This window comes from Nicotiana tabacum, chromosome 7 (genome assembly GCF_000715075.1).
Source record: "Nicotiana tabacum cultivar K326 chromosome 7, ASM71507v2, whole genome shotgun sequence".
Taxonomy (NCBI): Eukaryota; Viridiplantae; Streptophyta; class Magnoliopsida; order Solanales; family Solanaceae; genus Nicotiana; species Nicotiana tabacum.
Genome location: NC_134086.1, coordinates 137417260 through 137429271, shown reverse-complemented (window position 1 = coordinate 137429271; position 12012 = coordinate 137417260). Strand labels below are relative to the sequence as shown.

The window sequence follows — 12012 nt, the reverse complement described above, 5'->3', positions numbered from 1 at the left end:
ACATATATTTTCACTTTAATTTATAAATTTCATTATGAAGTTGTTGCCTTAAGTATTTTCAAAAATTTAAAAGAGGAGAGAGAACCGGTAAAAATTTATCTGGGTGTTTACACCAACCAATAAATACATAACATATGTCTTTATAAACATAATAATTACTAAACTATAATTAATTAATACACATTTCTAAGTTTATCATGTAACCATGATAAATTAAAGTAAACACCTAATATGAATAAATTTCCAAGGGAGATAATCTATATCTGGAGTAGGGCCAGCTCGGCACCTTATCTTCTCCAAAGTGATAAGCGAAATGGAGACAACAAAAGGAAATAATAAATGGGGATTTGATAGACAATGAAAATTACACTTGTAATAACTAGACTAGATAGGAGAGAATATAGATAAGAGCAAAGACATTTGTGTTGACCTCTCTAACTAGAACCAGGATTTTTGTTAATTAAGAAGAAAAAAACTTAGAAAAAGGAATTGAATTGAATTGAAACTCTGAGGAATTGTTCATTAGTAGAGTTGTTTTTTGTTTCCCCTTTGGTGTCTGGTACTCGTATTGGAGCCTGACTAAATTCAAATTCGCGCCGCCGAAAAATCTCATAGAAAAAATATTTATCACTCCATCACAACGCTGACTGGTTCATTAGTAGAGTTGTTATCTTGTATGCAATATACGTTTTTTATTACATTGAGTGAATAGTATGCTATTAGTACGTTTAGGGATTGCTCTTGGGCAGATCTAATGGAGTTATGGAGGCATTCCACACTTTATGATATTTATGCATGTTACATTGTCTTTGTTTTTCATATCGGAAAACAAAAAGAAAGGAGTGTGGTATAACAATTATAATATTTGATTTTAATAAACAAATGGTTACGATCTATGTAATATATCTAAATTTAAAGGATGTTCTTTTATTTAATTTCTTATAAATATTGATTTAGACGAACTTAAACTTGAGTTTCATATTTTTAGTATAATTGGCTATGATGAAAAAAATTTGAAATTTCATTGGTCAATGTAAGTGGAATTCTATATGCTCTCATCACCTAAAAAAGTTCGATATGCTAAAGTTCAATATTGAATCAAAAGCATCGATGCTTAATCTTCATTATAGCTTTGAAATTGATTAAGAGTTAAATAGATTGATATACCTTAAAATTATGTTTTTTCAATGTACTTCCACAATCGCTACTAACAAATAATTTGGTTCGACCACAATCAATTTTGATCTTGCTTTTAACAACACGAAGAAATAATTGGGCTCAAACACAATGGATTTTGATCTGCACTTTATTTATGAACTTGAATACTTCAACACTTTATTTTTCGCACCTATTTCTTATAGCTTCTTGATGACTCAAAGAAGATAATTGTGTTTTAGACAAACTGGTCCACTTAATTTGTTTACTTCCCGTGGATTGTCAACCAGACGAATTAGACCCGTGACAAAACGACATTTGGTTAACTAGAAGTTAGAACACGTCACTTGAATACTTTTTTCATTGATTTAATCATTTACTTTGACATGACACGCGACGCTTCTTTTGGTTGGAATACGATTAATACCGGTATAAGTTATATCAGTATAAGTTATGCTGGGATTAGTTATGCTGAGAATGTTGTTTATTTATTGTTTGGCATGTTGTATTAAGAATGACAATTGCATAATTTTTAAGAATAAGATATAAGTTATACCGGTGCTAATTACCCTACCTTTTATAAGGTATAAGTTAAAATTAACACCGGGATAACTTATACCTGATTTGCTAACCAAACAGAGTATTAACGTGGTATTAAATTTTTATATCATCCCTATACCTTCTTATACCTCATGCTAAACGATTCCTTAAGGGTTGTTTGGTTGGTAAGACACGAGAAAACAATCCCGAAATAAATTGTAGGGTTATAAGATTAATTAGTCTTACAAATTATTTTATATTGAAATAGTGGAATTAGTTATCACAATAAAAATTAAATAGCTAATGTTATAGAATATCCCAACCCATGGGCCCATCCCATAGATCAAATGACCCCTTACATTTTACATATGGCATAATATTATTGATATTATATTTGAATTGATACAGAATATGTCATTTTGACAAGTGACATGAGCCTGAATTTAAGGATGAAGTAGCATCTTAAGGGGCTAGTGTCACGTCCTTAGACTTAAACTAAGCGCACGTACGACATTTGATAATTTGCTGACGATCTTACGCAACTCGCTCACAATTTTGTTGTGCCAAGTCAGTCTTACTACACTAAAAATCACTAAGAAAATGTTAGAACACAATAGAATTGTCAAATGAAGCTTTTGTATTAGAGAACTTGATTGTTTTTCTTGATGACGTACAAATAAATATCCCTCTTTATATAATAGTCTCCTAGGGCCTGTGGCGGATCATGACACTACGCCAATAAAATAAATTCATAAATGATTTGACCCAAATAACTCTTTTAAGTTATGGTCTTATGGATCTAGTTTTTTTTTTAACCACAAACTTATATCGGATTAATATTACTCGAGCTTATTCTTGGAATCAAAATTTATAGTATTAGTTTTATTAGATTAAATTTAAATATTTACTGAAGGATAAATCTTTTTTTATACTATGAGTACTTATGAATTAAATCTTCTTAAGTGCCCGCCTAAAAGGCCATTCAACGGTCAGCACGTTAAGGAAACCTGAAAGTTTCACGCATTTGATTATTACAAAAGAAAAACCTAAAATTATATACGCCGTATATATAGAGAGAGAAAAAGAAAAAGAGAAAGTCATGTTAATCCCGGATTTTTCTATTTCTCTTTCTAAAAATTTCACGCTTCTCCTCTAACCCTTCTCTCTCTCTCTCTCTGATTGCTCTGTTTTTTTTTCTCCATTTTTCTTTCACAACGAAAACTCAAAGTAGAGACATTTAGAGTTTATTTCGCGGTTTTATCTTGGAGAATTTTTTGGCTTCAGAAAGTTTTCAGGATTCTAAGCTTTTGTCTGCTCTGTTTCTGGCCTTTCTGCATGCAAAATGCAATTGCATTCGTGAGTATATTAACTTCCAAAACCCTGAATATTGCATTTTTTTCATAATTAATATTGCCTTTTTTCTGAAAATCGTTTTGAAGCCATATAATTTTGTGGAAAATGATAGTATAACTTTTTCGTGTTTGACAAAGAAAGTTCAGAAAACAAATGGAAACAAGCTGCGGCGAATTTTAGAAACATGAACATTTTCATATAGTTTTCTTTGGTTTTCTCTCTCTCTCTCTCTCGTGATATTAGTTTTTTATTTGTTCATTTTGCTCATCATTGCTGCCGGAAACTAAACTTAGAGAGAATTACGCAGGATTTTCCATAAATGAAAGATCTCGATCGGTGAGAATTTAAGATTGGACTAGAGGTGATCATTACTTGCTAATTTGACATACGAAATCAAAAAAAAAAATGAAGAAGAAAGGAAACAAACAGTAGAAAATTATGAAAACGTGAGAAGGTTATCTCTTTGTTTTTGCATTTCATTGGAAATTTGTTAGATTTAACTGCGCAGACCTTTCAGAACTGCACTTTTTTCTTCGTTAAATTTGTCTTTAACAGAAACTTTTTTTGTATTTTTTTCTTTTTAATTATAGGTGAAAGGCACTGGAAGCTTTTCTCTTTGCACTGGTAAGAATCTTAATGGTCTTGTTTTCTGTTTGAAGAAAAGGAAACACGAAGATTTTGTTTTTCCATTTAAACTGTTTTTAGCGGAAGCTGTTTACTTTTATGAAAGTCTTTTAGGCTTAAGATCAAAATTGGAATCGTGGTTTAGTTGATGTTATTCCATACACATTAAGTTTGATGTTCCCCCAAGAGTCTTGTTAGAAATATGTGTAGGTATAAGCATGAGAGTTGGAGAACATCTTTATTGTCTTCAGAAATTATTTAATATTGAAATAATGGGCCTAAATTAAGTAAAAGAGGACCCTAACTAGTTTGAATTGAGACATAACCGATTGATTGATTAAATTGATTTTGTATGGAAGCCTTTCCTTTGCAGCAACAACAATAACAACAACCACCCAGTATAATCCCACAAATGTGGTTTTGGGAGGGTAGGATGTACGCAGTCTTAGCCCTACCCTCGAAGGGCAGAGAGACTGTTTCCGATAGACCCGGCTAAAGAAAGTGAAAGAAGCCCTGATAGCAAGTAATAGCAAGACAAATAATTAGAAAACTAAATCGAAGATAGCAGCAGAGAATATGAAGGGGTACCGATAGCAAGATAATATATTTAGAAAACTAAATCTAAGGCAGCAAATGAGAATATGAACGAAGTACTGCTAGCAAACTACGGAATTACCGATGACAAGTAATAACGGAACAAGACATGCGAATATAACAAACTAAGGAAAAAAAGGGTACCGTACTAGTACTAATACTATCGAACTCGAGAAGACAAAGGGAAATGCACGACTACCTACTAAGCTTTTACCCTAATCTTCAACCTCCACACCCTTCTATCTAGGGTCATGTCCTCGGTTAGCTCAAGTTGCGCCATCTCCTGCCTGATCACCCTCCCCAAGACTTCTTTGGCCTACCTCTACGCCTCCTCTCACCTCCCAAGGCCAACCTCTTACATCTCCTGACTGGGGCATCTGTGCTTCTCCTCTTAACATGCCCGAACTATCTCAACCTTGCCTCCACAGGGGCTACTCCCACCTTGTCCGAATAGCTTCATTCCTAATTCTATCCAATCTAGTATGCCCACACATCCATCTCAACATCCTCATTTCCGCTACTTTCATCTGCTGGACATGGGAGTTTTTGATTGGCCAACACTCTGCCCACCTTTCCTTTGCATGGGTGAGATTTAGTTAGAAATGGAGAATGTTAAATTACATTTGTCTGGTTAATGAGAATCATTCTCTTTTACTCCCTTTGTTCAAAGTTATAATGTCTTGCTTGACTAAATTAGATTTTGATTTATGTGGGACATTCTATTTCATTGCATATAGTAATATGCAGAAGTTTTTGTTGTTATCTAGTACAGAGTATATACACGAAGGGAGAAAACTTTGATGACACCTGGCTATGTTGAAGCAAAGTTGGTGAACTGGAGTGGTTGCAGTAACTAATAGAAAGTGGCACAAAGATGGCGTCTGAGCTGGCTTCTATGTTTCCAAAACTGGGCTCTTTGGGTACTTCAGATCATGGTTCTGTTGTATCCATCAACCTCTTTGTGGCACTCCTTTGCGCTTGCATTGTCATTGGTCATCTGCTGGAGGAGAACCGCTGGATAAATGAGTCCATTACCGCCCTCATAATTGTGAGTGTAACTCCTTTTGTTCTACGTAGGGGTTTCCATGGGAAAACACATAATGCAGATGGTGAAAAAATATCAAATGTTGAAGTATCCGTGTCGCCTTTGAATGTGTTTTTTCTTCCTTTTTTTCTGTCTTTTGTTATCTTCCCTTCAAGCCTTTTTCTTTCATTTCTTTTGTTTCAATTCTTTGAATGGTCTCAGAATAAGATTCAAATTGGCAATTTGTCATTTATTTTTCTTACGTTCTCTGATTTGCTTATAATGCATACAGTTATTTTCATGTTTGATAATTGCAGGGCTTGGGTGTAGGAGTTGTTATCTTGCTCATAAGTGGGGGAAAGAGCTCACACGTTCTGGTCTTCAGTGAAGATCTCTTTTTCATATATCTACTTCCTCCAATCATATTTAATGCAGGGTAAAAGTTTCATTATCTTCTCTTTTACTGTTTTTTTTTGGGTGCTTCATTTGATGTTCCGAAGGTGGTTTATCAAGTGCTTTCTACTTCATATATTCTCTCACTTATTTATGTTTGCCTTCTGGATGTTTTTTGTTTACTGACAAGGAGTCATAAAAAATATTTGTGCTGTCTCACTGTTATGGAGTATGATTTGATGAGGTATCTATCCAAATGGCTATCCCTGTCCATAAACAGTAAGGAAGGATACCATTTAGGCCAGCTAAGTTATCAGAGTAAAGATATAAACAATGGTTTTTCTTCCCATCTATCCAAGCCTTGGTGGATAGAGTTACCTGGTACTTGTTGCTGGTGGGAGGTGGCAGGTATCCCGTGGAATTAGTCGAAGTGCGCGCAAGCTGGCCCGGACACCACGGTTATCAAAAAAAAAGATATAAACAATGGCAATGCAGTGCAAACCAATACTAATTTGGAGCCAGATTATTAGCAATAATGGAACCTTAAGCATTACTTGAATGGTGAGGAAGTTGAGCACTGCTTCATTGTGCGAAGATGGTGAAATAATGGAATCAAGAACTTTTGCAGTTTGAAACATTCACCGAAGCAGTTCCTGGAAATCATATAGGAGCTTCTTGATTTTCAGGCTAGTATGCAGATCCTCAGGTCTTTATCCACTAAGCTATGGTTTCGTTTGACTATACTTAATGAAGCCAGGAGTGATGTACCTAAGAAGTTTCCATTATTTTGTAGCAAGGACTACCCTGTCCAGTGCTGATAAGTCTTTGATTGACATGAAAAGATTTATTCTATGTCATTTATAAAAATAAGCAAAGATAAGGGGCAAAAGCCATAGCTGAGACAAGAGAATCCTCTTGTCTTTTCATTTCGCGTGTCAGGATCGTGTCTGCAGTGTGCAATCTGTAGGTTATACTTGCGGCTTCTGGTTAGTACGTAAATAAGAAAATCAGGAGGACAATTTCATCTTGTTCCATATCTCTGTTATTGATCTTTGATGTGCCTATATGGTACGAGAATAGATCCAAAAAATTGGTCATTACATACTGTAACTCTTCTCTCTTGCAGGTTTCAGGTAAAAAAGAAGCAATTTTTCGTAAACTTCATTACTATAATGCTGTTCGGAGCCATTGGTACACTGATCTCATGTGCCATTATATCATTAGGTATTATTCAAAACATTGTTTCCATCACATGCTTCAACGTTATTGCAAAAGCTCATTTTGTTTATTGGTTAGATAGGTCCCCTGCCAGAGAATTATTCTGCAACTGTTTTATCTTGGTTAGTTGCCTTCTAGTTTAACTTTTATTTGCTTAAATTCTCTATCTACTTCAATGAAAAAGGACTCTATGTATGTTTGATTGGTACTTTGTCAATAGATTGATGCTTCTTGTTGTTTTATCATAATAACTACTAAATGTACTTAGTTTCAAGAGTAGAAATTACTCCCCAAGACAAATTTATGTTTTTTCTGTCTGCTTTGAGATGCTCTCTCCATGTTGTACCTAATCTATTCTTATTTCCCAAGGTCTTTCCCACGAGTCATGACCTGATGAGGGATGAAACTGTAATGACTTTAATGATTTGTAGTGTTTTTTTTCTCTTGTTAAAACATGCTCGTTTGTCAATGTGCTTGTTCTTCAAGTGGAAATTTTTGCTTAACTGATTTTCATATACTTCTTCACATATCAAGCCACCTACATAGCATTCATGATGTCTTGTCTATGTCCTTGAAAGTGATGGTGAGTAAACATTTATACTCCAGATGTTCTGATGGTAAGGAAGAAGAAGGTGATTTCAAGATGTCTCGAATTTGCTTACCTTCTTTCCATCAAGCAATGTTGCAAAACTGCTCTATTCATAATGAATGGGACTAGGATAGATGTGTTTAATATTTGCAGTTCTATGAATTTTAGTACATTCACATAGAGTTTTTGCCGCGGACATGCTACTGTATCCTTGTTTATGGTAATGAAATCATCCCTGTTATATCGTAATCTTTGAATAGAATTTCAACACTGTAATGTGTGTTAGTTTCTCTCAAGCTTCAATAATTAGTATTTGCTGATATTTTTTCCTATGTTATGTGCGAAGGTGCCATTAAATTCTTCAAGAAGTTGGACATTGGATTTCTAGATATTGGGGATTATCTCGGTATTATTCGAATCATTGCTCTGTTTATTCCGTTGCTGGTTGCTTCTGTTTCTACCTCTGACTGCTCTTATTTCTTTATCTCTTGATTTTGTTAGCAATTGGAGCAATATTTGCTGCCACAGACTCCGTCTGCACGTTGCAGGTACAGAAGTAGTGACCTCAACATATGCTATGACCCAATAGAATGCCCTGAAGTACAAGTTTTTGCTGCTGCAGGTCCTACATCAGGATGAGACACCCCTCCTTTACAGTCTTGTATTTGGAGAAGGAGTTGTTAATGATGCTACATCGGTGGTGCTTTTCAATGCTATTCAAAACTTTGACCTTTCGAGCGTGAATCCCACTATTGCCCTTCGTTTCATTGGCAACTTCTTATATCTGTTCCTTGCTAGCACTTTACTGGGAGCAGCAGTAAGCTTAAGCTTCATTCTCTGTGTGTGCGTGTGTGGGAAAAATGATGTGTCCATGATGCTTCATTTAAATCTTTGATATTGACTTCTACTTAGGCTTTACCCCTCTAGTTGACATCTTATTCTGGCTGCAGACTGGTCTTCTTAGTGCTTACATTGTCAAGAAGCTGTATTTTGGCAGGTAATGCCTCAATTAAGGGTTTATGGTGGCACATCATTTCTGGTTCTTATAAAACTGTAAAGCTGGACCATATAAAAGTTTAACATGTTTCATTAGAGTTTCTTATTTAGTGAAACTTTGCCTAGTTCTTCTCTAACTTATTGGAAAAACTTCTTGACCCATTTTTCCTTACTTTTCTTCCTTTTCTTATTGCAATAATAGTAATGACTAGCTACTTTTATTGTTTCCAGGCATTCCACAGATCGCGAGGTTGCACTTATGATGCTCATGGCTTACTTATCATACATGTTGGCTGAAGTAAGATCTTAGTTTTAGCTCATTGGCACTTGGATCCAATATACATGTTTCTGATATTAGTGACAAAATCATTCATCCTTTGCAGCTATTCTATTTCAGTGGGATTCTCACTGTATTTTTCTGTGGTATTGTAATGTCCCATTACACTTGGCACAATGTGACTGAGAGTTCAAGAGTCACTACAAGGTACAATTTTCCTACTTTTCTGCCGCGAGGTTTTCCAATTTATCTGCCTGGACGAGAGTTTGCACTTCTTATTACAACATGGAATAAATTTATTTCATCTGCAACCTGCAACCTATTCTTAAGGTCATACCACAGAAGCCTTACAACTACTAAAAGTAATTAGCTGTCTGATTAGCTTTTACAAACAGACAAACTCATTTATCTAGCTTATGCAAACAATCATTTATATATATTATACCACGTGCCACAATCATAGGCTATTACCTGTGCTTAATAAGTGACATTTTTGTCCGCATATTTCGAGTATTAATGTTATCATTCTATGTTTCTGTAGGCACACTTTTGCAACTTTGTCATTTCTTGCTGAGACTTTCCTCTTCCTCTATGTCGGTATGGATGCCTTGGATATCGAGAAGTGGAAATTTGTTAGTGATAGGTATGCTGAAGGAGGGTAGGAGAGATATTAGCATTTTCTCTTACAGTGTTAATCTTCCTCTCTTTTGACTTATTGTCAGTCAGTAAGTAGCCTTTATCTGGTGCTTCTGTCATTTCTCGCAGTCCTGGATTATCCGTTGCAGTAAGTTCGATACTGATGGGACTAATCTTGCTAGGGAGAGCTGCCTTTGTTTTTCCATTATCATTCTTATCCAACTTGATGAAGAAATCCTCAGAGGAAAAAATTACCTTTAGGCAGCAAGTAAGCAGCGGCTTCATCAAATTCTCTCCTATTATCCATTTCATACAGATATTGATTACTAACTTTGTTTTGTAGGTGATAATATGGTGGGCAGGTTTGATGAGAGGTGCAGTGTCCATGGCACTGGCATATAATAAGGTAAAACTGCTGATCATATACTTGGCCATCATGCTGACTCTTGTGGAAATATCAGCTCTTATATGCACACTTTCGTTGTTCTTGTTTTCACATCCTTGTATTCGTTAATGTCATGAATCATGGTCATTTCATGATGCAGTTCACTCGTTTGGGACACACTCAATTGCAAGACAACGCAATAATGATCACCAGCACCATTACCATTGTTCTTTTCAGCACAGTGGTATACACCTCCTGCCTCTGCCTTGATATTCTTTCTCGCTAGAACCTTGTTCATACATAATTAATCCAACTATCCATTCATGCACGAAATACAAAATGGTAAACTTGTTTTTTCTTTTTCCAGGTATTTGGTTTAATGACAAAACCTCTTATAAGTCTCCTGCTGCCACCGCAGAGGCAGTTAAGTACAGTGTCATCAGATGCAAATACTCCAAAATCTCTTACAGCACCACTTCTAGGCAGTCAAGAGGGTTCTGAAGTCGATTTAAATAGTCAAGATCTTCCTCACCCACCCAGTTTGAGGATGCTACTTTCTGCGCCAACTCATAAGGTGCATAGGTACTGGCGCAAGTTTGATGATTCATTCATGCGCCCGGTGTTTGGTGGTCGGGGGTTTACTCCTGTTGCTCCTGGTTCTCCAACGGAACAGGAACCATGATGATGTGCACGAGAGAAATTAAATTTTAAGTTGGAAGTGTGGGCCAAGGGACCTCCGCTGGATCCTTAAAACTTAGTGTTGTCCAGATTGCTGACAGCATTTTGGGCTCAGGTCCTATGCGTTTGGTACTGCCGTCGCTTACACTGCTTTAGCAAACTCTATCGCATCGAAGTTCGCTCTTTTGGGGTGGAGGGTTAGCAAAGGTGAAATTCTAGCTGACCATGGTGAGCATGTTTGTAAGTTATTCCTGAGAATGCTTTGGTAGATGGTGATATGTTTGTTCAAGCATGTTGTAAATTTTGACTGCTGAAATATTTCCTGTCTGTTCTTCCTTATGTTTAGATTTCTGGTGATTCATGGTGGTATTACATCCCAAATTTGTAAACATTTTATGAACTTCAGAAAGACATAATTGTCGGAAAGCAGTAATTTGTACAGGGATGAGAGTTGTATGGCAGGGAGAGCTTGGTTAGCTGTGTATTTGCAAGTGAAATTTGTGTGGATTACAATCTCTCTAATGCTATTGTGCGTAGAGAGAGTCTCTATGTTAGAGGCGCGGAAAGTAGTTTTCCCTCTACGTTGATTTCAATTCCCTAGTTTTATCCTGAGAAAAAGACTAAGGACTCTGAATCTACAAAATTTTCAATGTTTACTCGGCTGGTAGAATTTCATCTTCTAATGTGTGTTTGAATTGGGGGACCGACTCATCTAAAGACATGTTTTGTAGTTTCAAGATTGTGAAAATTTTGTGGGTATTCTAAAAAACTTTATTTTGTTAAAATATATTAATTAACTAGTTATAGCTGGGTAAACTAATACACTATATTGAAGTTAGACCTCGAAAAGGCATACTCTTCTTTATTTTAACATCCCTAACTCAATAATCCAATTAATCATGTCTTGTATTACCACTACAACTACATCAATACTGATTAATGAAACCCGTACTTCCTACTTCAGTCCGTCGAGAGGCATTCGTCAAGGGGATCCTTTGTCTCCCTACATATTTATAATGTGTATGGAAATGTTCTCCCGTATGGTATAACAGTCAGTATATTACCTACACTGGCATCCTATCCGTATTTCAAAAAAGGGTCCCAATATCTCTCATCTTTTCTTCGCCGATGACATCATACTTCTTTCTAAAAGCAATACACGAAGTTGTCATGCTATTATTGATGTTATCAATCATTTTAATCAAAACTCGGGCGAAAAAATCAACTTCCAAAATTCTAAGATCTTTTTCTCAAAAAATTGCTCCGATTCAACTAAAAATTTTGTGCTGCAATCATTTGCAATGAAGGAAGGCCAGTCTTTTGGCAAATATTTAGGCTTTCCCATATTTCACAATAGACCACGTAAGACTGATTTTCAATTCATACTTGACAACTTTAAATGCCGTCTAGCTGGATGGAAGACCAAATTCTTGACTAAGGGCGGAAGAACTGCTTTAATAAAATCTACACTCAATTCCCTCTCCAATCATGTCATGCAATATATCGATATTCCCACAAACATAATTAACAAAATGGAGCATTACCAAAGA

The 12012-nt window shown here is 35.7% G+C and overlaps 1 protein-coding gene across 7 annotated transcripts; it reads left to right on the top strand.

Moving 5' to 3' along the window:
• Positions 1 to 2758: 2758 nt before the first annotated feature.
• On the top strand, positions 2759 to 10888 carry LOC107768238 (sodium/hydrogen exchanger 1). Of its 7 annotated transcripts, none has more exons than XM_016587347.2 (16): positions 2759 to 3051; positions 3639 to 3672; positions 5034 to 5314; positions 5608 to 5726; positions 6810 to 6907; positions 7837 to 7896; positions 7992 to 8038; positions 8113 to 8307; positions 8441 to 8487; positions 8718 to 8784; positions 8870 to 8970; positions 9305 to 9406; positions 9529 to 9667; positions 9743 to 9805; positions 9945 to 10028; positions 10152 to 10888. In XM_016587347.2, the coding sequence occupies exons 3-16, from the start codon at positions 5141 to 5143 to the stop codon at positions 10464 to 10466; spliced, it is 1611 nt and encodes a 536-aa protein (XP_016442833.1). In that variant the 5' UTR covers positions 2759 to 3051; positions 3639 to 3672; positions 5034 to 5140; the 3' UTR covers positions 10467 to 10888. The 7 variants fall into 7 exon arrangements, with proteins under 7 accessions (XP_016442833.1, XP_075073798.1, XP_075073797.1 ...); XM_016587346.2 differs by having other exon boundaries at positions 2785 to 3051; positions 5039 to 5314; XM_016587348.2 differs by lacking the exon at positions 2759 to 3051 and adding an exon at positions 3411 to 3494 and having other exon boundaries at positions 5039 to 5314.
• The last annotated feature ends 1124 nt before the right edge of the window (positions 10889 to 12012 follow it).

Excerpts from the sequence above, each read along its gene's own strand:
- LOC107768238 (XM_016587347.2), top strand. The coding sequence starts at position 5,141 with ATGGCGTCTGAGCTGGCTTCTATGTTTCCAAAACTGGGCTCTTTGGGT. Across the intron at positions 9,407-9,528 it reads TGGAAATTTGTTAGTGATAG|TCCTGGATTATCCGTTGCAG; the intron begins GTATGCTGAAGG and ends CATTTCTCGCAG. Across the intron at positions 9,806-9,944 it reads TGGCACTGGCATATAATAAG|TTCACTCGTTTGGGACACAC; the intron begins GTAAAACTGCTG and ends TTCATGATGCAG.